The 23,601-nt window shown below is 37.0% G+C and overlaps 2 protein-coding genes across 2 annotated transcripts in view; one reads left to right on the forward strand and one right to left on the reverse strand.

Annotated features, from left to right (window-relative positions):
• The window catches only part of LOC124292496 (guanine nucleotide exchange factor subunit RIC1-like), a 73,818-nt gene extending 53,177 nt beyond the window's left edge, over window positions 1-20,641 (reverse strand). The window contains 1 exon segment of the mRNA XM_046729609.1: window positions 20,442-20,641. Within this exon segment, the coding sequence (XP_046585565.1) occupies window positions 20,442-20,582 (141 nt within the window). The 5' untranslated portion in view covers window positions 20,583-20,641.
• A 344-nt stretch (window positions 20,642-20,985) lies between these two features.
• Window positions 20,986-23,601, forward strand: part of LOC124292497 (dynein light chain Tctex-type 5-B-like) — a 28,938-nt gene continuing 26,322 nt past the window's right edge. Inside the window, exon 1 of the mRNA XM_046729611.1 lies at window positions 20,986-21,070. The gene's annotated coding sequence lies outside the window, so the exon portion shown is untranslated. The remainder of the gene's footprint in view (window positions 21,071-23,601) is intronic.

Raw genomic sequence — 23,601 nt, forward strand, 5'->3', positions numbered from 1 at the left:
GGAACGGGATTGAGAAGGTTTTGGCCCACCACCATGACATGTCTGGTTCTCAAAGACTCTATTTACAATGAAAGATTTTCTTGCCAACTTGACATTTAATAGAACCCTCAATGACACCACTTTCCACTAACGTCTTCAAAAAGTGAGCCTCTAATGTTCTGTTTTGATTATCTTGACTTAAACATGCAAACAGTATCACTGGACATTCTGAAGGAGTCCCAGTGAAAATACTCAAATGAGATTGCTTCAAATTGACTGGATTCCCTTTCAGAATAACTTGCTTTGAAGTGATCATGGCCAACTTGCTGGGGGTAGAATCAGTGCTTGAAGTCCTAGGCTATGTTGTATACCAATTACAAGGACTAGTGATTAGGTAGGAACCTACAGATGTTTGACAGAGTGAGGCCTAACTGTAGTGAGAAGACAGCCTAAATTGATCATTAGTCATGTCACATGCTTTAGGTGCTACCTCTGCTCTGTTCAGCCGGCTGACATCAGTTTCTGAGTATTCTTTCATTTGGTGTTATTCAGGTATGAGGAATAATTTCAGACAGATAATGCTGGCCATTTCCATCTACTCCACTGCACACTTTGGAGACAAGGTTTATAAAAAATAAAATAAATTTTGTAGAGCAAAATACTAATCCCTCTAGGTTTTGAGTAATCTCAAGACTAATGGACAAGTGGCCATGTCTAACCCAGATCATTGTGCCACTCTCTCAGCCAATCACTTGCAAAAACAAATATCTATATATCTGTCTGAGTGAGTGAGTGAGTAAGTGAGCATGATTTTACTTTGAGGTATATTTTCAATAGTCTTCCCCTTCCTCTCTGACTGATCATAAACTTTGCTATGGTTGAAGTAATAATTCCCCCTTGTGATGCATTCTGAATCTACCACGTAAAAGGGTGATTCTACCATTGTGCTCCTCTTCAGCCAATTTCAGGCATAGGTACACCTAAGGTTAAACAATTATCTGGAATACTGAGCAATATAATGGTTTATATATGGAATCTGGGTAGGGGTGAAACGGTACGCTCTTACCACGGTACGGTACATATTGCGGTACAAGACCTTCTGTTCGGTCCATTCCGGTTCGGTATAGGAGATATGATCATAATGCAGAAAAGAAAAGAAACGCATAGATTTTGACATAATGATTCAATTTCTAGACATTTTGCAAAAGGTTTAAAAAGGTTCATAAAATGACGGTACGAAAACACCGATATTTTTGGATTGCATTACGGTATACTGAACCGAAGGCAAAATACCGCAGTTCTACTAATACCGCAGTATACCGTTTCACCCCTAAATCTGGGGACCATTCTTGATCAACATAGAAAAATAACAGTCCTTTTTTTTCCAAAATATACATCTTTTGCATATCCTTTGGTCTTTATAAATGCTTCAATGATATATACCTGTGAAACTTACTATGACCCAGCGAACCTTGTCATGTCTGATTACAATAAAACATACTTTTATTTAACACTTTTGTAAACAAAATTGGCTATGAACATAATGAAGAATTACAAAATTTTCAAATTGCTGACAACATATGGTTCAGCAGGTCTGTTTTCAGCTGACAAATATGAACAATCTAAAGTTTACATTTAAATTCTGTGATAATTTGCTGACACAGCTGGACCTATAAGTCCACACTGTTCTGTCAATCTGGATTTGCACACAACCATAAAACCCACTCACTCCAACTTCATGTTCGTGACAGGTTGTTCCAGAATATCTATCCAAGCCTGTCCAGTTCTATCTTTCCCCCATATATCCTTGGCAAAGTGCTCACATTAAATAACAGACACCTTTGGTGAAACACAGTAAATAGCCAAGAGCTTGTTCATATTTGCTGTCATCTACTGGATACACACACAATTAATCTCAGTGTATCCCCAGATCCTGTGGACCAATGCTGTGTGTGTGTTGGGCTGTATCACATCCCAATCTCATCACAACTCTCAACTCACAACTCTCGTTAAAGCACTGCCTCTCAAAAAAATAACAGTTTCATAGTAACATGTCTTTCTAATTAACTGTTTAAATACACACACCAAATATTCCACTCAACGTGAGAAGGAGCACTGTTTAAAGGGACAATACTCCATTGTTTGGTGCCCAGGCATGTCTCATGCTACACATGTTATAGTGATGCATCAACGTTACATCAAGGCTGCATTAAGGTGGCACGTAATTATTACACTGGTGAAACTATGTGCATCTGGGTCAGTGGACGACCCTGCGTTGTATGACACCCCATATATAGAAACCCATGAAGATCCCCATCCAACAACCATGGGTTGCTGAAGACCAATTCTAACCAGGATCTTTACAGGTCCAGAAAAATATTTGAATCTGGATCAAGTGAGTGAGTGAGTTTAGTTTTACGCCACTCTCAGCAATATTCCAGCTATTTGGCGGTGGTCTAATAATAATCGAGTCTGGACCAGACAATCCAGAGATCAACAGCATGAGCATCGATCTACGCAATTTGAAAACAACGACACGTGTCAACCAAGTCAGCGAGCCTGACCACCCCGATCCCGTTAGTCGCCTCTAACAAGAAACATGGACTACTGAAGATAAATTCTAACCCGGAACTTCACAGGTCTAGAAAAATATCTGACTCTGAATCAAGACCTTGGTTGGCAGGCATGTGGCACCTTAAATCTACCCCTGCAATATCTGGTCAGCAATACCTTCCTCATCACAAACACACCTCCCTATATGTGACCTGAGCCAAGGAAACAGATTGTGATTGTTATTGGCAGTCAACTCCAGGGGCTGACGGGCGTGATAATCATGGTAATCAATCTCTAGCAGTTTCCCAGAATATGCTGCTGAGGATAGTTACATCAATATTGCGACACAATACAGGTTATATCACTATATTGAACCAACATTAAGATACATATCAAACCCACTAGAGCATGGAAATGTGGCAATGCAGCACTGCCACACTGATTTCAATTATGATACAAGAATTATCACCTCACTGTGGCAGCTGATTCCAATGCAAAAGAATTCAATTTCGTCTGGATATTTTCAGCTGTCATATTTCAGTCTGGAATCCCCTTAAGTTTTTAACTTCAAAAGCTACAAAACATATCCATTAATTTCCATATTCAATTTAAACATTGCTCATAATGTTAAAATGTTCTGAAATAATGTAACACCCTTTTTTCATTTTGATTAATAAAATTATCTTGAAAATAAATGTATGAGGTCATTCCAGTTAGTTTGTTCCTAAATTCCGCTGTTAGTCTTATTCCAGCTATGTAATATTGCAGATAAATAATCCAGTCCTGGCCAGGAAAATAAGTGGTTAATAGCAAAACAGAGACTTACATACCTGCTCACTGGCGTCTATATCTATCTGTAACACTTCCCAAAGTGCCATTCATGTTGTTATGGTTATAATTAAAATGAGATGATTTTTATTTCACTGATAACAGGGCTAAAAAGAAATGGAGAAAATCCAATTTTTAGTTTTTTCATTTTTGATCGAATACAGGTTATACACAATACAGGTTATATCACTATATCAAGCCAACATTAGGATCAAATGAAACCCACTAGAGCATGGAAATGTGGCAATGCAGTACTGCCACACTGATTTCAATTATGATACAAGAATTATCACCTCACTGTAGCAATAGCAAGTTAGAAGATCTCCAAATGTTACAATTACAGTGAAGCCCCGTTAGTCCGGACTCCGATAATCCGGATGTCTGCCTCCCGGGCGATTTCAGCTTGTTACCAATCTATGCCTATATAATTTGCCTCGATAATCCGGAAATTCGGTTTCCAGAACCGGACGGTAAGTAGCTGTCACCAATCAGTAAAATAAACAGTAAATTGCTTCACAGTCCGGACGTTGTAAGTCGTGTTCACGAACCGTAACAACACCTCCCGGCGATGTTTACTTAATTAACTGGCCAACTGGGTTGTTGTTTTAATTAGACAGTAAAAGCTCCCGACTGAAGATACTGTACATTTACACTTTGATTGACACCACAATACAAAGGCGTGGATGACAAGTGAGCTGTTTTGTGATTGGTTAATGTACTTTGACAGACAGATGCGGTCACGTGGACTTAAAGTGATTTTGCTTTACGACAATGCTGCAAGTCACAAGTGTGCTTCGCTAACTTTGCGAAATGTGACCAAATACCACGTCTCATATTCAACCGATGGATGCAGGAATAATTCGGACATTCAAGGCATACTACAATAGATCGCTTGTAAGACATTACCTCACCTGTGCTGAGGAAGGACGTGATCAGACACGTCGGTTCAACATGCGGATGTCACTCGGTAAAATTATTGATGTGATGAATTAAGCTTTACATTAAATGCTTATTTGTTTTATCCAGATTCGTGTCGTTTTTGTAATAGTTAGGGAAGCAACTTGGGTCTTGATTCAGTAGTCCGGACTATTCGCAATCCGGACGAATTTACTGAGAAACGCAACCGTCCGGATTAACGAGGCTTCACTGTACAAACAAAATACAGACTTCTTCCCTTCCATACCCAGGTTTGATTCCCCACATGCCATCCCACCATAATATTGCTGGAACATTGCTAAGTGCAGCATAAAACTAAACTCACTCACTGTTCCTTTCCATTGTGAGTGAGTGAGTGAGTTTAGTTTTACGCCGCACTCAGCAATATCCCAGCTATATGGCGGCAGTCTGTAAATAATCGAGTCATGACCAGACAATCCAGTGATCAACAGCATGAGCATTGATCTGCACAACTGGGAACCAATGACATGTGTCAACCAAGCCAGCAAGCCTGACCACCCTATCGTGTTAGTCGCCTCTTACGACAAGCATGGGTTACTGAAGGTTCAATCTAACCTGGACCTTCACGGGTCCTTTTCATTTTGATTGACAAGGGAACGAAGTTAGGAATCCTGGATAATTCCCTGCCAAGAAACATCCATGTTGTTGCAGCACTACGATGACTCACAATCAGACGACACAGTCTGACCTACCAACTGGAATCCCTACAGGGGAAGCACTTTTGTAAAGATCTTGGGGGGAAGTCTGACAGTAAGCTTCATAAATAGATGCTAGGTAAGTATTTGCAAATATCATATCACATAAGTCAATGTGTCACAGTGTGCATTTACTTATGCTTTCTCATATAAAGGGTCAAGTATTATGTTTCACTCACAAGTCTTTCTTCCCTGCCACATTTACTGATGATGTCCATAGCTTTGTCACTGGCAGATCTAGAGGGGTGCAGCTATCTACCACAAACACAATGACCCTAGTCATCAGATGCCTATCATGCCAAATTATCACATGATTTCTTCACTCCTTCACCCTTCCAGTGCATAGTATGTACACCTTCCTTTCCAAATCACTTTCTGTTTGCCATCTTCGTACCAATGTCACACTCATCTACAACACAACACTTTATCTAGTCTGTCTCACAGTCCCTGAACCACATTATTTTCCCTTCAGCCTAGCCCTCCCTGCAATGCTAAAGCCCTAAATGAAGCAAGTCTTCTCTCCAAAATCCTGGATCCGTATCTACTTGTAATCTACACAGAAATGTCACACTGATCTACAACAAAATACAACCCAACACTTTGCCGGAATTTCATGGGCATAGCATGTACTCCACACTTTACAAAATCTTTCATCACTTAATACTTGTAATTTCCCTACTACTGTAACACTAATCTACAACACTGTTTCAAACACTAGCATAGCTCAATTCACCGTACACAGTACTGTACAATGTAACATCAGTTCTAATCAAAAATCCTTCTCGGAATAATAGAGTAGTTGACATATTGCCACAGTTAGTAATAAATCATATATCCTGACGCATCTGTTTGCAAAACCAATAACTCAAATATCTAATGTTCTTTTAAATGCTACTTCAAATTATATGCATGTATTTCCGATATCCAGATTTTTAATCATCTAAAATTCCTCTAACACTATTATTGTACACGGTGCTCTGAGTAAGGAATATGAAAATTATGGCCTATAAAACATGGAAAGATAAAACTTAACCACATTAACTTTCCGTGAATACCTCAATAATATTTATTTCTTGTTATTCATGAACCACCAGCAAATAACATCTTATCAATTATGCATAAGAAACGACTTATCAAAATCAAATGTCATTTTAGAAGGGTTTGGACTTTTCGCACACACCATGTCATTCATAATAAGTCATATTTCCAGGAGAACCAAGCTATGTTCAACATGGCCTCAGTGTCGGGTCTTTCTTTGTTGTTTAATGACACACTCAGCATTATTCCTGCTGGATGGTGGTGGTCTGTAAATAACTGACTCTCTACCAGACAATCCAGTGATCAATTGAGCATCGATTTATGTAATTGGGATATGATGACATGTGTCAACCAAGTCAGCAAGCCTGGCCACTGGATCCCGTTAGTCACCTCTTACCATAAGCATGGGGCATGAAGACCAATTCTAACCCAGATCTTCCAGGTCTGGGTCTTGTATTTCAAACAAACAATAACACTCAGTCCATGAAAATATATAATCTTGATAAGTAGAAGCAGCTACATGAACATTGCCTGGGAATCCCAAAGATATGGGACTAGAACCTGAAGCCAATCTAGACTTGCTTCATTCATGGCTCTTGCATTACAGAAATAGGAGAGTGGTTAGGAAAATAACATGGTTCAAGGACTGTGAAAAAGATAAACTTCTTATCACATAAGCATATGGTAAAAACGATCATTTTATCTACTAGACTCAAGCTTACTTCTGTAGATTTATAGAACCTATGTAACATGCAAAACAAATATGACAAAAATATATATCCTCCCTCCATAGCATGTCATTCTTTTACAACATGTCATTATAAACAAACATGTCTCACTGGTGCAACATATATTATTAGATTATAACAGACTGTCATAGGGTAACACGACATACATATGAAGCTACTTGTACTTTTTGGGCATGATGACACACAATTAACCAAGTCAGTGAACCAGACCACCTAACTGACCCATTAAGTTGCCTCGGTATATATTCTAAGCTGGAAATACCATGAACAATGCAATTCTCCCCGACAAATCTGTCTAAACAGTAACACTGTTTCTATACCACAGCATGTGAAGATAGATATTCTAGAGTGGAATGTTTACAAAAACTGGAGGAAGCAAAGATTCAGTCCCTGATGACCAACTTCCTATCAAGATGATTATAATCATGATAAATGCCCTGACAGAATCAACATTTGTCAATATTTTCAACAGACACAAACCCAGCAAGATCATTCCTTACATTACAGTATCTAGTGCAGAGCAAATAGCCCTGGCCACTGGCTGTACTGTTGCTAAACTGAAGAGGGGTCAAGCTGACCTGTCACTGACCCTGTAAGAACAGGTTAACAGTGTTAACAATGAGATGGGTACCTTACTGTGCTATGTCACAATGTAATGATTAAGACCTGCCACATTTTCAATGGACCATACATGGTAAATCATAGAGACTCATCCTCTGCATCTTGTGTAGAAACAAGCCTATAAGGCCATAGGCTGGTCGCTGTCCAGCAACAGCAGCTCAGTTTCATTGACCATGGTCACGTTTGATAGACAACCTGGTAATGGATTGATTACACAGTCCTAAAATGGCCTTCTGTTTTTGTTCAAATACTATGGCACTTGTTACTGTAGAGGCAAGGCTTTCAGACATTTAGAATACTTGGCTTTAACTCAGATAGACTGGTAAACTGACATTGACTGAAATAGACTGTGGGAAACTGATACAGGCCCAAGATAACCTTCTATAGACTCAGGCCTACCAAAGAAAACTTTCCCACTGTACAGAAAAGTCCACATTAATCGTGGAAAAAGCAACACCGGTAAACATAATACCTCGCTACTGAAACAGTGAAAACGGCAACTTTAAATCGCTAACACTGCATCATAAAACGAGGAGCCCGCAACTTCGATTTTGCGCATGCGCACATGGAAGAGGAAATCTCGACCACATGTTGACATTTTCCAGCTTGGACAAAAGTTACATTCCTTTTTAAGTATTTCTGTTGTGTTATTTGGCATTTATCATCATGATACTTGTGTGCACACTTGTTTAGTTTACTTTCCATTCGTATGAAATGATTGACAGCAATTATTTCGACATATTTAATACTTTTTCTACGCGAGGTAATTCACGGTTGCTCGGAAATTGGAAAGAAGCCCACATCGTAATGCGCATGCGCAGTAGAGGTCAAAGTTCGCTGATATAAAAATGTTGCAGTTTCATAGTTTTTCGTTGCCGTTTTTACTGTTTCAGTAGCGAGGTAATGTGTTTATGTTGCTATTTCCACGATTAATGTGGGCTTTTCTGCGTTTTTCTGCACAGTGGGAACATTTTCTTTGGTAGGCCTGAGACTGAAAAACTGAGATAGTCTCTGATGAACTGAGAAAGACTATGAGAAATTAAAATTGATGGAGATAAACTAATATTGACTGGAAAACTTATATACACTGATAGACTCAGATAAACTTTCAACATCTAGTGATCAAGGATAAACTATTAAAACAGCCACAAGGCTGTCTTATATGTATATAGAACATCTTAGTATTCTTAAACACACAGATGCATACATGATACATTCTGGAGCATTTACCACTCTTGAGCTAGAGTAGAATACAAGAAAAACAAGTGTCTGCTAATAACCTTCTTTCAAAATCAAAATAACTAAAATCAATCTATTTCAAACAATTATTCCATTGAACACACTTTTGATAGATTTTTTCAACTGATATTGTAATAACCGAAAGACAAATATATACATTGAAAACCAGCAGAGAGCATTCAAACTACAAATATGCACACACTTAAAAAATAAACAGCCACACAAATTACACACAAAGACACAACCCTCCACAGTGTGCAGTGTCATGATTAGAACCCACCACATTTTCAAACACATTAATCACACAGACAACAATCTGAGTGTGCACTTTATAAGGATTGTGTTTTGTTTGATATTTGTGAGGCTATTTAGCTTAAAGTGTGTACATACTCCTAAATCTGTCTCACAGTCCCTGAACCACATTATTTTCCCTACTGCCTAGTCCTCCCTGCAGTGCTAAAGCCCTAAATGAAGCAAGTCTAGATTTCCCCAGGTTCTGGTTCTCCATCTCCCATCTCACTGGGGCTCCTTTTCTATTTAAAAGGAATTACTTGTTTCTATAAAAATTACATACATTCAGAGACTAAGCATTGGCAGGTCTGTATATACACAATAGTGGAAGACTCGGTTCCTTTCCTGCTAGGTGGTAATTAAGTCAGAGTTCTTGTATAACAAATGAGAGATCTTCAAAAAAGTGTAGCAAATTCACTTGGCTTCATAGAATGTAACGATGAAATGTCAAAACTGGCATCATGAACCATTTCTGAATAAAGCAACTACTTTTACCAATAAACAGTTCTATCAGGAGACACAGGATAAGTTCATGAGGGAACAGAGATGAACCTCTCTGACATTTGAGACCCATGGCCCTGAATATCTTTCACATCTCTCAACCAATTTCTGACATGATAAACTTCACTACTTGTAACCTTGAGCTGACCTTGGTATGTCCACCATAGCTGATAGATGTAACTTGACTCAAATCAGGTTTCAGCTGAGGTATGTATACTCATATGCGTATATTACCAACTGCGAAGCCCTCAACAGCCCTTTATTACACAATATAAAGACGAAATCATCATCTACTGCTAAAAGCCACTGAAATAAAAGAATAAATTATTGACATCAGAACAAAGAAAGAGACTCTTGATCCCATTGTCATTGACCATGCCCAAAATAGCCAGTACTTATTTACCACGACAGGAAGAACTTCACAGTCTTATCCCACGCTTCTAAAATATTATCAGACTCTTCCCATGTTCTTCACTGTACATATGTCCTTTTGAGATCAGACACCGTTACCGAGTTCCAATATTTTAGACCAATCGTGCCACACAGTTTTTTGTACCTGTTAGTATTAGCATTCCTGACTGTTAACATATTGTTAAAGATTGTACTTATATTTTTTTAATTTTAACTGATAAAACTATGCATAGTTGTGCTCATGTTTTATATTGCACAAGCTCTTTTAAACATGTGCCGATTCTTTACTTTGTTGTCTTAAATTCTCTCTTGGGTAATAAAGTATTATCTTATCTTCATTTTCTGCAAAAACTGATGCAAAAAATAGTATTTTGGGGGAAAATGAGTATTAACTTTTCCAAAGAATTTTCATATAAATTTAATACAGAATATATAGATATTCTAAGAACTTGTTATTAACATTGTACTCACTTAAATCAGTAGTAAAAACATATTGCTTGATACTGAATTGGATGTGGTTGCAATTTATTGTGTATGGTACATATGCTATTGATAATTCAATTTAATGGGGGGGGGTTAAAAAAATTGTATATTGTTACTGCTATCATAGTCGTGTATTTTGAGTTGTTTTTTTCGTAAGGAATACGATAAAATCGTATGAGTTGGCATCTCTGAAAATGTGATTTCTCACTTTCAGACAATCATATCAATGTTTCCTATACTAGATAATGATGAAGCAGAATCTATGAAAATTCATACTCTAACATGGCAACAATGAAACTTGTCATGATTGGAACCTGGTCTATTACCATGTTTAAATAAAATGACTATTACTGTTTTAAAATTCTCAAGACTTCGTCCTAAAGGATTGTTTTCTGAATCACAACTGCTGCCATTATGTTGGTACACAGAACCATAATACTGATTATTTAGGTAAATATTCTAGCTCATACCCATGTAGCCTTGATCCAAGGATGTATAGTAAGCCCGTGGATGTCTAGTAATTCTATCCTTTGAAGAGGTAAGTATAACACAAGCTTATTATTTATATTTTTTTAGAAATTTTCATTTAAACTATTAATTATTACCTTAGAGACTTGTGCAAGTCTAATACCCATGCATCACTGTTCTAACTCAACCCAATTACAAAATATCTTTTTCATGTCCTACTTCCACTACAGAAACACATGGAATACATCGTCCTCTAATGGCTACATAAGGGACTAATCTATTTCACAGAGGGTGTCACAGACACTAATCAATAGGACACATGTACGTGGTGCTTGGTCATAATGACAGAAATTCAACTCCTCCAACGTTTCTCAAAGACTAGATCAGATATACCAAATGGATTTGTATACCTGTGGGAATTCTATGCTGCCTTTCCAGCAATCTAAGTAAACTTAAGCTCAGTATTATTCGTTACACTGCTATACTGAGTCTAACAAAACCTAGTAGAAGGTCGCGTCATCTAACCTTTTGGACTGACCAATAAGAACACAGCTTACCAAATCGAGAAAGTTAACATTCACACATACCTTTTGAACCTTTACCTAAAAAACTTGAACAATTACGAATGCTATTTTCCGCACGATCGCTTCTGAGTGATACAAGCAATGAGTAAACACTCGCTGAAAATAGCATTTTTGTCAATATTCAAAGATGTCTTCTTGCTAAAATATAGGCTAATAGTAACCACGTCATTAGAAACCCAAAAGCGTATATAGTGCAGGTCAAATATCTGTGTTTTATGCAGATTTTCGTTTGTTGATAGATCAGTGTCAGCGACCAGGGAAGAGAAAATCCAAAAACCGTTTTGTAAGTCCCGCCAAACCCTAACCAGTAGTCATTGTCAGATTGGTTAATCCGTTCGGCCGTCTCACGTTTGATTGGATGGTCAAAGGTCACTCAAAGGTTAGCTGACACGACCTTCGACTTGGTTTTGTTTGACTTAGTATAGCAGTGTAACAAATAACACTGAGCCAAAGTTTACTTAGACTGCCTTTCCAGAGAGCAATCTGAGCACAACTGTTGTATTATAGTGTTAAAGTAACTTTTCCAACATTAGTATGTGTGTTGGCTTCAGTTGTGTTTCGGGGCAGTGGGGTAGTCTAGTGGTTAAAGCTTTTGCTCGTCACACTGAAGGCCCGGGTTCGATTACCCTCATTGGTACAATGTGTGAAGCCCATTTATTGTGTCCCCTGCCGTGATATTGCTGGAATATTGCTAATAGCGGTGTAAAACAAAACTCACTCCATTCAGTTGCGTTTTGACCATTATTCCATCTATACTGGGGCATGTCAGATTGATCATGTTGATGTGGAGGAAAGCCTGAAGTGATGCGGGTCTTTGGATGCTGAACACTTTGGTTAAATGGGCATGCCACTGACAAACCTAGACATCATCACACTGAACCAGGATTCAAACCCACAATAACATGGCATGACCTAGTAAAACAGCTCTGTACAGTGAATGGCATCACCTAAGATGACTAGGCTATCCATGCCCCCGTTTCCTAGATTACAGGCTGGGCCTCGATTAAATACCAGTGTTGTTGTTAAGCACTGATTTCTTCAAAATATAATCTTTGTAACTAAACATTGGGGCAAAGAATGTCAGAAGGAAATAGAACAATTACAAACTTGCTGTAAGAATACTGGACACATGACTGATGTATTACTCCAATATTTCCATGAAATCAATGTGTCCTGAAGCATTATGATAGTGACACAGTCAGTCGTGTCACATATCGTAACCATGGCACCCAGTTCCCATTAATTAGCTCTTGGGCAAACATACCATACCGCTGCACTCAATAATATGACACCTTTTTGTAAACGATTGAGTCCGAACTAGACAATCCAGTGATTAACATCATGAATACTGATGATGACAATCACATACATCATAGAGTGTCACTATTTGATCTATTTAGTCGGCTCAGGTCATTGGAGACCGATATCCTTAATCCCCACACGGCCACCATGAAGGTACAGATACTTTGTTACATATTTTACAGATATCGTCAAACAACTGGAAATGAAAAACAAAACATGGATACAAATGCTGTCATTCATTTGTGCCAAAGAGCTCTTAAAATATGTTTAAGAAGGCATTTTGGAATTTAAATTTGCAGACAAGAACTAACTTTTTCAGATTATATCATTTCACCATGAGATAGACATAAAGCAGTTGCAATGTACAAAGTTGACCTATTTCTTTCCACTGAGATTGATAACATTCTATCTTGACTCCATTTGATTTCTAAATACCCAGGTTTATTTGCGAATCACACTGCACATCAATCATGTCTATATGTTCATTTGACATGTATATGTCAAGATAAATGAGATTAAAAACCACGATCAATAGCTAACATCATCACACAATATTAGGGTAAAAGGGACATTATTTCTAAGTGTGAACTTCAAGCACCAACAGCATGGTTTCAACATGCCATTTTGATTTTAACCATATGTGACACTCTAAAACAAGGCATTTCAAACACTGGAAAAATATTTCACACACAAAGAAAATAAACATACCTCTTACAGTAATAACGAACTCAAAGGCACCACTAAATTTAGTTCATTATAAACATAGTTCGCTAGATTTATTTTGAATAAAATATGATGTAAGAGGCAGGGACCAAATATATAGTTCATTTCACATGTCAGTTCATTATAAATGAGTTCATTATAAACATAGTTTACAGTATTTCTAAACACTTTCAAAGGAGATTTTGATTGAGATTTTTGGCATGAGAAAACCCAAACAGAGCCTCAGCCACCAGGCGTCTCCTGACACAATCCTGTAAACTTCCAGTAAAATGTTCAGATTTATTTCTCAAGCAAGGATCATGACCAGTGTTATCATGATGATCAGATGCAAAGCTTTGCCAACGAACATTGTTGGGAAAATCAATACAAAAACCGAATCCTCTTCTTGCAAGCTATAAATAAACACATCTACTATGTTTACGTTTCCTTCACAATCACACTTACTATAGGAAGAACAACTTTTGTCAACACTGCAAATAGACGTTTAAACTCTCTTTCACAAGATCGGTAATTTTTTATCCTGCAGCGTTTAAACCAACATGAAATAAAGCCTTGATTTGAGAGAAACTAAAATTGCTGACTGTGTTAATATCTCTGTAAGCAGGGGAGACCTGATGCCTCTAGGTTTGTTTAAACTGGGAGTATTTCAACACTGATGCTACTTAATAGCTTCCCGTTTACTACAGGTTACAGAGATTGAGGTAAGCATGTGCCTACAAGCTTGTAAAGAAACTAATATTTACATGTGGTTTGCAAAAATAGAACATAAACATCTGGGAATGATCATGATTATGTCATGTGACTGTGCCATGCAATCATGTCAAAGCTTTACCCCAATGATCAGACTGTCATAGCAATGGCTGAAAATAAAAACTAATTAATAATAAAGTTAGCATGGAAAGTTGAGTGTAACCATGATAAAAACACTATCATTAACCACAAGTGTTATAAACTGATAGTCAAGAATGGCTGATTTTGATTTTGCAAAAATTACTCCAGTTCTACCATCCATGTAATGACTAAAATACCAATCTTATACTAACACCAAACAACCATCAACAATTAATCAGACATTTTTCTCCAGTGAACAAATTTCTTAAACCTTTCTTCAAACTCAAGTTTATTGAATTTATTAGATCACAAACAATACTTCAGTCAAGAAGAAGAATCATTATCAAAAGATTTATTTTTATTATATGGTGCCAATTATTTGTTGCTGTAAAATGTAAAAGTCGAAAATAGTTCCCAAAGCCTGAATGACACAGTAAGAAACCATTTCTTTTGCAATAAACAGTTTGTGATTATTATGTACACTACATGAGGTCAGTGATCTATGATCTTTAACTAAATACATAGCTATTCTAGAACTGAAAAACATAATTCATAACTGATGATTGATGGTAAAATCAAAACTGATTTCTAAAACTGAAAAAAATTCAAATGCATAAGAAGTTTTCATCACCTATTAATATGTCAACATGTAACATGAAGATATCCACTATGCTAAGTAACAACTGCTGGACAATCAGCCACTAGTAGCACCACTGAAGTGTTAGGACCAAATTTGATGAAAATTTTCAGTGTTTAAATATCCTGGTTTTGGAAACGATTTCTCCAAGTTTACGAACACTTCCCACATAAAATGCTGAATGACAAAAATCCCATAAATCTGCCATATACATTCACGTAAACAGCAGCAGTATCCCTTGAGCCAATGGAGTGACACATTCCAGTTACAAACATCAATAATTCCTTCTTGACTTGTGTTAAACTTTCAAACAGATGCTGAAATGTGGCAGTTTGTTCAGAATTTCTTGACAAAAACAAACAGTATCTATTGAGTGAATACAAGGTTTAACTATGAAAACAGTGTTTTGAAACCCAGCATGAAAGTCAAGTGTCAATGCCTTAACCATGATGATGAGAATGAAAGAATTACGAGTTTATAGATTCAAATACATCAAAGAAACAAGACACACTTACCATGCTTACTCAAGTTAATTTCAAAAACAGTTTATGCAGCTTAAAGAGTTCTTATGTCAACATAAATATTTAACCTAATACCAAACACAGGTTTACATTGCTATCAGTGTGATCAAATTCTGCAGCAGAGTTATTTGAAGTCTTTCAACAAATAGGTCTGCATCAACATAACCCTCAACACAACACAAAGGAGATGTTTGTGTGATTCAATAATCTGTGATAAATTATGTCTCCAATGGTTTGGTCCTGGAGTGTTTACTAAGGGTCAAGAATGGAAGGCTAAAATATTGTCCATGTGAGGGATAAATATATTAGCTTCACCTAAAATACTCTCAAATTCCAAGGCAGCAACTCTTAATGAACAATTAAAGAATATTTCATCAGACATTTGCACTAAAATCACAGTGATGAAGAAATGTGTGTTTGTGTTTGTGTGGTGGTCAGGAGAAGGTGGGGCGGTGGTCTTTTCTGCCCTGGTGGTTGGTGATGTTATATGGAGGATGGTACACATGGTGTTGTGTGTAGTTGGTTAGTTTCTTGTTTACCACTGCCCTCAGCAATATTCTAGCTATATGGCGGCGGTCTGTTAATAATCGAATCTGGACCAGACAATCCAGTGATCAACAGCACGAGTATTGATCTACACAATTGGGAACCGATGACATGTGTCAACCAAGCCAGCGAGCCTTACCACCCGATCCGTTAGTCGCCTCTTACAACAAGCATGGGTTGCTGAAGACTAATTCTAACCCGGACCTTCATGGGGAAGTGCAGTATGTGTAGTGTGCATGTACATGGTACCTGTGTGTAGAGGAAGGTTGTGTGTAATTGTCTGGAGATGGAAATAGGTTGCTAATTATTTTACATCATAATCTGGGCCAGTGGGAAAGCCTAGTGGTTAAAGCGTTTACTTGTCAGGCTGAAGATCCGGGTTCGATTCCCCACATGGGTACAATGTGGGAAGCCCATTTCTGGTTTCCCCAGCCGTAATATTGCTGGAATAAGCTAAAAGTGTAAAACTAAACTCACTCCAACATAATCCAATCCAAGGTCAAGGAGAACGAAGGCATTTGAGGGGCATGTGGTTCATGACAAGCAAGAAATGTATTTGTATAAACATTATGAATCTTATCCACATAATAGCCATTTTATTGACTACAGAAGTAAACTGAAGCATTCTGGAGTATACTCTGTGTATACATACATTTTCTCTATTGCTATACAATCAAGGACCCATATCCCATCCTCACAATGCATTGCTCAGTTAATGCTTTAACAAAGGTCAGTGACAGTGACAATGAACATGACGAATCACTGTTTCATCCATCAACACAGTAATATAACTTCCAGTACTGAATGTATAAAACTTGTTTTTTGACACTAACAGTTTCCTGCCATATGTTTACAGGAAGCATGGGATACAGCTCAACTCCACCACGGCAATAGAGTGGGCAGATTTCCTCACGTTTAACGTAGCACCATGTCCATGGACTTTGTAGGGTGTATACTGTTGAACTGTTTCTCTTAATTTACACCATCAAGTCAGACTCTCAGTGAAGAGACAAAACTAAAAAGGATCAGTTTCTTTTAGACTAATGACTATATATGCATGATATTCATCTGAATAATAAGTACATTAATAGTTCATTTTCTTGGAGTTCATTTAGTGACTATTTATAAATGTTTGATCTAACATGTCAAACAAACTATGATTGTTCAATACTTGCATTTGGAAAATGACACCCCTAGATAGTTGAATTTTCTAGTTTCAGTCAATGTATGATAAATCTTATCCATCTGTAACTATTAGTGATATCAGGACTCACCAACTTATCAATGCATCCTGAAATTACACTTATAGATACAACCATAGTACACCTACAATGTATCAAGTTATTTTCACAATGTATATGTATCTTAGGTCTTTAACAACACACTCATCAATATTCCAGCTATATGACAGCAGTCTGTAAATAAGTGAGTCTGGACCAGACAATCCAGTGATTGACATCATCAATGCCTGCAACTGAGATACGATGAAAATCAACAAAGTCATTGAAGCTGACAATCCATTGAGTCCCTTCATATCACAAACACTGGATACTGGGGACTGGGATCCTGTATTCAAACTCAGTGCCTTTAGTGGTCAATTTATGTCCATATTTGTACATTTCCAAAAAGAAATATCAATGTAGATTGGGCATAAAGGTATCACAGACTGATTACTACATAGGCTAGCATTAAATCACCACTCACAATAATCAAAACACTCAGTCTGAATGCATAACACGACAGAACTAGTCTAAGTCATTCATTCTAGTAAAAAACACTGGTTGATGGCCGGTTATCTGGCAACACACTGATGCATATTGAAAAAGTAACTCCAATATTGCAATATCAGGGATTCATCTCAATCTTCTCTGGTGCCAATATTTGACCCCAAGTCTGCAGCAAATGCCATTAAAAATTACCAAAGTAGGAGTTTCAATCTCATGTTATTACATGTAATGTATAGTTATACAGTCTGAGCCAAAAGTATTTTGCCAAGAGCCTGAATTTGGCAATAAGCATAATTTAACTGCAGACTTTCATGCTGTTACTAGACGATTACTAACTGAATTTACTGGGCTGAATAGAAGGTAACTAGACTTTGGCTGCAGACGAGTCCGCTTCATTACATGTATTTCACTGATAACAGGACCACTAAAGATGAAGAGGCTTTAATGTTCACTTTACATCATAACACAAAATGCTATGCTAATGTGCAATGTTAAACATTAAAAGACTTCTGAATGTACCAACATTACACACACTAATTTGCTCATCATTGGCACACAGCATCGAGTCCTAAACAATGCCCAGGATATGTACCGGTATTGGTAAATGAGGAAAGTGTATCATGACCCACCTACTCATTATCACCATGATCAACCAATGGCACAATACCTGTTATCTTTGGTGGCAAGGTTAGCACTGGTTTTGTCATGTTGACATCAACGGTTATTTTCAACCCCTGCATTCACATCCATTAAACAACTGATGTCTGATCAAGATTCTTCCCTGATTGTGTACAACAGTTTGAACAACAATATGTCAGCATCAGTAATGGGTTTACTGGTAGGTAGATAAGATGATTTATGCTTGACTGACCATGCCTCCAGGCAAGTGGTCAACAAAGGTCAATAGAGATGATGAAACAACTGTGTACAGAAATTGACACACTATGTTTCTGAGTTCTAACATTGATCGCCAAAATTGTGTTCATTAACTGACATTTTGTCAAGCATTTCAACCTAGATATTTTGATTAAGTATTGGACAATTTTGAATACCTGCTGATATATATCATCATTCTGAGGACAGGTAGCCTTTCACCTTCGCAGACATTGAAAGATTCTACCCAGCACATTTCAAAAGACACCGACAATGTCTTGCATTTCCTTCACAATTCAGTTTTAGGGCTATGATTGTCATGATGCTTGTGTTCTAACATAAACATGGGTTTATGACAATTCTAATGTTGTAACTACTATGTGTAACCAGTCCTAGACGAATTAAATGATGGCCGATACATCAACAGTCCAAGATCCTACAGCACCAACATGACCTAATTGTCTGCACAGCTTATCAGTATATGTGAAGGGACTGCATCTGTGGTATCCTATTTCCAATGACATGCATCCCTGTATGAGTTCCTAGTCAGCATCCTCATCAGAACTCGCATTTCCACTACAATGCATCAAATCATACCAATCATTGAACATTATACATCATTATAAAGAAATATGACCTAAAGTAAATTATACTATTCTCTCAGACATATTTCAAGGGTGATGTCAATGTCATTTTTAGAATATGTTTAGTATACATTCAAATAGCCAATCCTCATTAAATCATGATACGATTAGGTCATAAAACCTTGTTTTGAGCCTGTAAATTGCATTATCATTGATCATATATCAACAAGAAGTGACCCACAATAAACAACTTTCAGAGATAAATATCTTTACGATGACTGCAATCAATGGTAAATCACACTAATTAGTTTATTAGGTAATGCATCTTCCAATCAGCTGTCCTGCTCCTTGCATGCTGCCTACCAGGCACAGCACACTATTTTCAAATAGGATAGGCGGAAGATCATAATTAAGACAGTATTTTATATATTATGTCTGGGGAAATTGGTGACTTGGCTTAAAACTACCTTATCAAAATATCACAGTGTATGTTACCCCTTCATCAGGGTTTGATGTGAAGATTAATTTCCTCGGACCTGTTTAAGGGAAATAATGTGTCTCAAATTCTTACATGTTGACACAAATTGCTATTAGTTCTTTGAGTTGTGATGAAATAAACGTTTCATGAAATGAAACCTATTATACTCCTAGAACATAACAGAATATCTTGAAGAATAGGGTGAAAGAAAGAAATGTCACATTTCGGAAAGATCGAGTTCCTTCCGTTCCCCTATATCGCCCACTTCTTTCTTCCGAAGATTAACAGAGGTAACGCAACGTGGTTCGACCCTATATATATTGTAATTAATTTTTTGGGTTCTAGTTATTTTTGTGAGTTCTCTAGTAATTGTTGTGTTAGGTTTTGTTAATAATTTTAGTATATATTAATTTATAAATAGTATTTGGGATGGCGGAACGGGAGGAACTCTTACCCACATTTCAAATAAACATAATATACTATAGGAGATATAACATCACATGTTCTGGTAAAGCAAATTTAATTCGGTGAATATATCCACTATATGTCATATGTTGCTGGTTACAAAATAGACGACATACTGTCTGCTGAAAAGGAACAGTTCAAATGAATGCAAATGAAAGTCCTATGGAAAACAATGAAAACCAGGCCTACCATTGCCACACATATTCCGTCATCAAATCTACACACGACCAATTTGCGGCAAACTTTGTACAGCACAGTAATTTCAATAAACTGAACTGATGTCGACATTTATGAAAATAGGCTGTAAGTGATATAAACACAGTGACAGTGTCAAACGATGACTGCAGACTCACTTACCTTTGAATACCAAATTGTCAGAGTATCATCCGAGAGAACGGCAAAAAACATCCGATCACAACTACTGACAATGAAATCGATTGGAGAGGAATCATTATGTGAATTCCTAAGATATTTTGGCCATCCAATTGGGAAATACATGTTTGTTGTGATAAAATTTGGACAACTTGTCCTGCCACAAGTACATGTCAAGAGGCCATATTGCAAACAGAGTTATTGTTAGAAAGAGCATTAGTAATTGGATATAGCTTAAAATACATATCCAATCAGAATTCTTGTAACATACATACATCGGTGTCCACCAAATGGGATTCCCTTCCGGTGGAGGCTATAATGGAGATTTCAGCACTCATTTTCAAATACACAGAGAACGCTTGTTGCTTTACAACAAGGTCATAATCACAATTACTTCCTTTTCGGTTAGCAAATATGATGTGAAACGATAAATCTATGATTTAATTTGAAGTTGTTTTGTATGTGTTAAATGTAAACATAAACATTAGCGGTATTTGATTGTGAGCCTCCACACGGGTCTCTAGCCAAAGCATCCAGTCACCAAGCAACTATCGCATCAGGAGCAGGTGCGTTTGATGCAGTGGGAATCTAGCAAGGGACTACCGTTTCCAAAGGTAATTCGTTTCAGTTAAAGCATGGGCGTAATTAAAAATCGGTTTTCATTGATCACATTTACATGATCGGTCGATTTTGTGGTTTGTCACTTGGTGATGAAATAACACTGACATTCTTCCACGTGCTGCTCTCGGGGGCAAGTCAACAGGTGACGACAGCCAAGAGCTGCTTAAATTACAAAATCAGCTATGATATTTATCAACATATAGCTAAAAAAATTAAAATGGAAAAGCAAACATATATCTTTTAACTCAATGTTTTGATAAATGAAATTTCCTTTCTTTAAGACAGTTGATAACACCTATAATAGATCTTCACTCTACTGCAGTACCATGCCGTCATATGATTCCGTGGTACTTACGTTTCCGTGGTATTTTCTAATGACATCATTTCTCACGAGCCACTCACCAAATTGCGCCACCTATCGATTGTTTACGTTCATCAGTCGATTGGCACGGCTCTGAGCGAAAAATGTTCAGACTTTCATCAATTTGCGTACGTACAGTCATCTACTATTAAAAACTAATTCAACTTTATGTCTAGCACGTAATGACCTTTTTGTGCGATCTTTACAAACATGTTCTATAGACTTATTCAGCTTCAAAGTTTTCCAAACATCGCTCTTCTGCTAGCTGATGTTATCAATAAAAACAATCACGTGACCTAAGGGGGGGAATCCCAGCTCTATTTTTTAAACTGATGAAGCCCGATAGGGTCATCTCTTAAGTTGTTTTTTCACTTTTCATTTCATGTATCCCGTTGACCAACTCTACATATTTTATGAACTGGAAATTTATGCTGAAGAAATGTGACTATTGTGTTAATTCTACAAAATCGTTTACTGTATTACAATTTATCACCTTCGTTATTACTGTAAACCTACATTGACACTCCCGGATTGGCTGTTGACAACGTGTGAGATTGTGACATGTGCTGGGCACCCGTAATTTGATCTGTAGGAAATACTACGGAAACATATGACGTCACCAAAGTTTGTGCACAATGGCCGCCTCTCGTCCGATACGGACAACAATGAACTTCAGAATGACAAAAGTGTTTTATTGACATTAAATGATACAAAGGTATGTCGTCTAACACTATGTTATGTTTATATGACTTGGCAATATGAGCGATCATATTCATAGTCGTAAATTTCTTAGTACCACAGAAACCCATGATAAATGTATAAATGTTTATAGTCTCTGTTAAAACCAACCAAATCCATTTAAATTGAAAAGTAGTCCCAGTAATCATGGGGAAATTCTATAATTTCTTCATCAAGAGGTTTAGCATTGCTGAAAGGGCTGAGTGGAGGGGAAAATAATGTGAGACTGACTGATTTACTTTGAACCGGAGCGCTAGTTCACTGGTGGTTAACACTAACACTTGTAACAACCTAATCTTAGATCAGTCATTCATAAATCATGACATGTGATTAAAATGTCAATAACCATGTAACAATATCTTAATCAGCAAAAGGCAAATCATCAGTTAGAAACATTTCAAAACTTTGATGTCAGATAAAAATCCCAATTCCATAAGTTGAGGTTGAGTGTTAGTGTAATGGCCCTACAAGTTCTCCATGTTACAAAATCAACTTACTACCTTATTTCTCAGTAATTATATAGCAGCTAAAATAGCAAAGGCTTCCATCTTATTACGCTGATCCTATTTACCAAGCGATCATTATCCAAACTGTGAACATTTCACTACTCATATAAAATATTCATCACTTATCTAAACGTTCAAGAATATTGTTCTTGTTGTGTTAAAACATATGGAATAGTACTAAAATATCATTCTTAATGACAGTATGTTTTTTAGTATTACAAGTTCAAGAATATCAAGATAAAGATTATTATATTTGGAGGTGGGATGGGGAGGAGTATGTCTCAAAATCTCAAGTAAATAATTTTTTACCCTGCTATGAAATACTGAACTCATCCCTAAACACATACACTTAGTTTGGACAATTCACAACAAATATTACTGCTCCTAATTCTCCTTGACATAGTTGACTAGCTGAAAATTCTATAGAAACTAAGAAATAATATCTACACACTGCTATTAGGCAGATGGCATCTCATTATTGTTGGAAACAAATTGTTAGTCATAACCTGTGATATGTAAATCAAGGTTTTAGGGAGACCCTGGATAGATTTATGTGCTAATTACTATGGAAATAGTGTAATGCATGTTTGTTAGGATAAATTGATTTTTCTGTTGTCATAGCCCTGTTACTGTCCTACACTTACCTAGTGGTAGTTTCTGCCAGTTACCTGATGTTTTCAAATCTAAATACAAAAGTTAATCCAGGCATCTGTACATTCACACCTTACTTGTAAATTGGTAAATGTCCACACATGATCAATGCATGCTGTTTAAACTATATTAAACACAGAGTTTTAGGTTTATGATAAAACGATGCAATATAATAAGTCAAATATTTGGAAAGTAGTTACATGCCCTATTACAAATGATAGCGCTCTCACAAATGTCCAGAATGTTGTCACTGTGAAAAGTCAAGAAT

Source organism: Haliotis rubra, unplaced genomic scaffold, assembly GCF_003918875.1.
Source record: "Haliotis rubra isolate DU_JTF1 unplaced genomic scaffold, ASM391887v1 Scf52, whole genome shotgun sequence".
NCBI lineage: Eukaryota > Metazoa > Mollusca > Gastropoda > Lepetellida > Haliotidae > Haliotis > Haliotis rubra.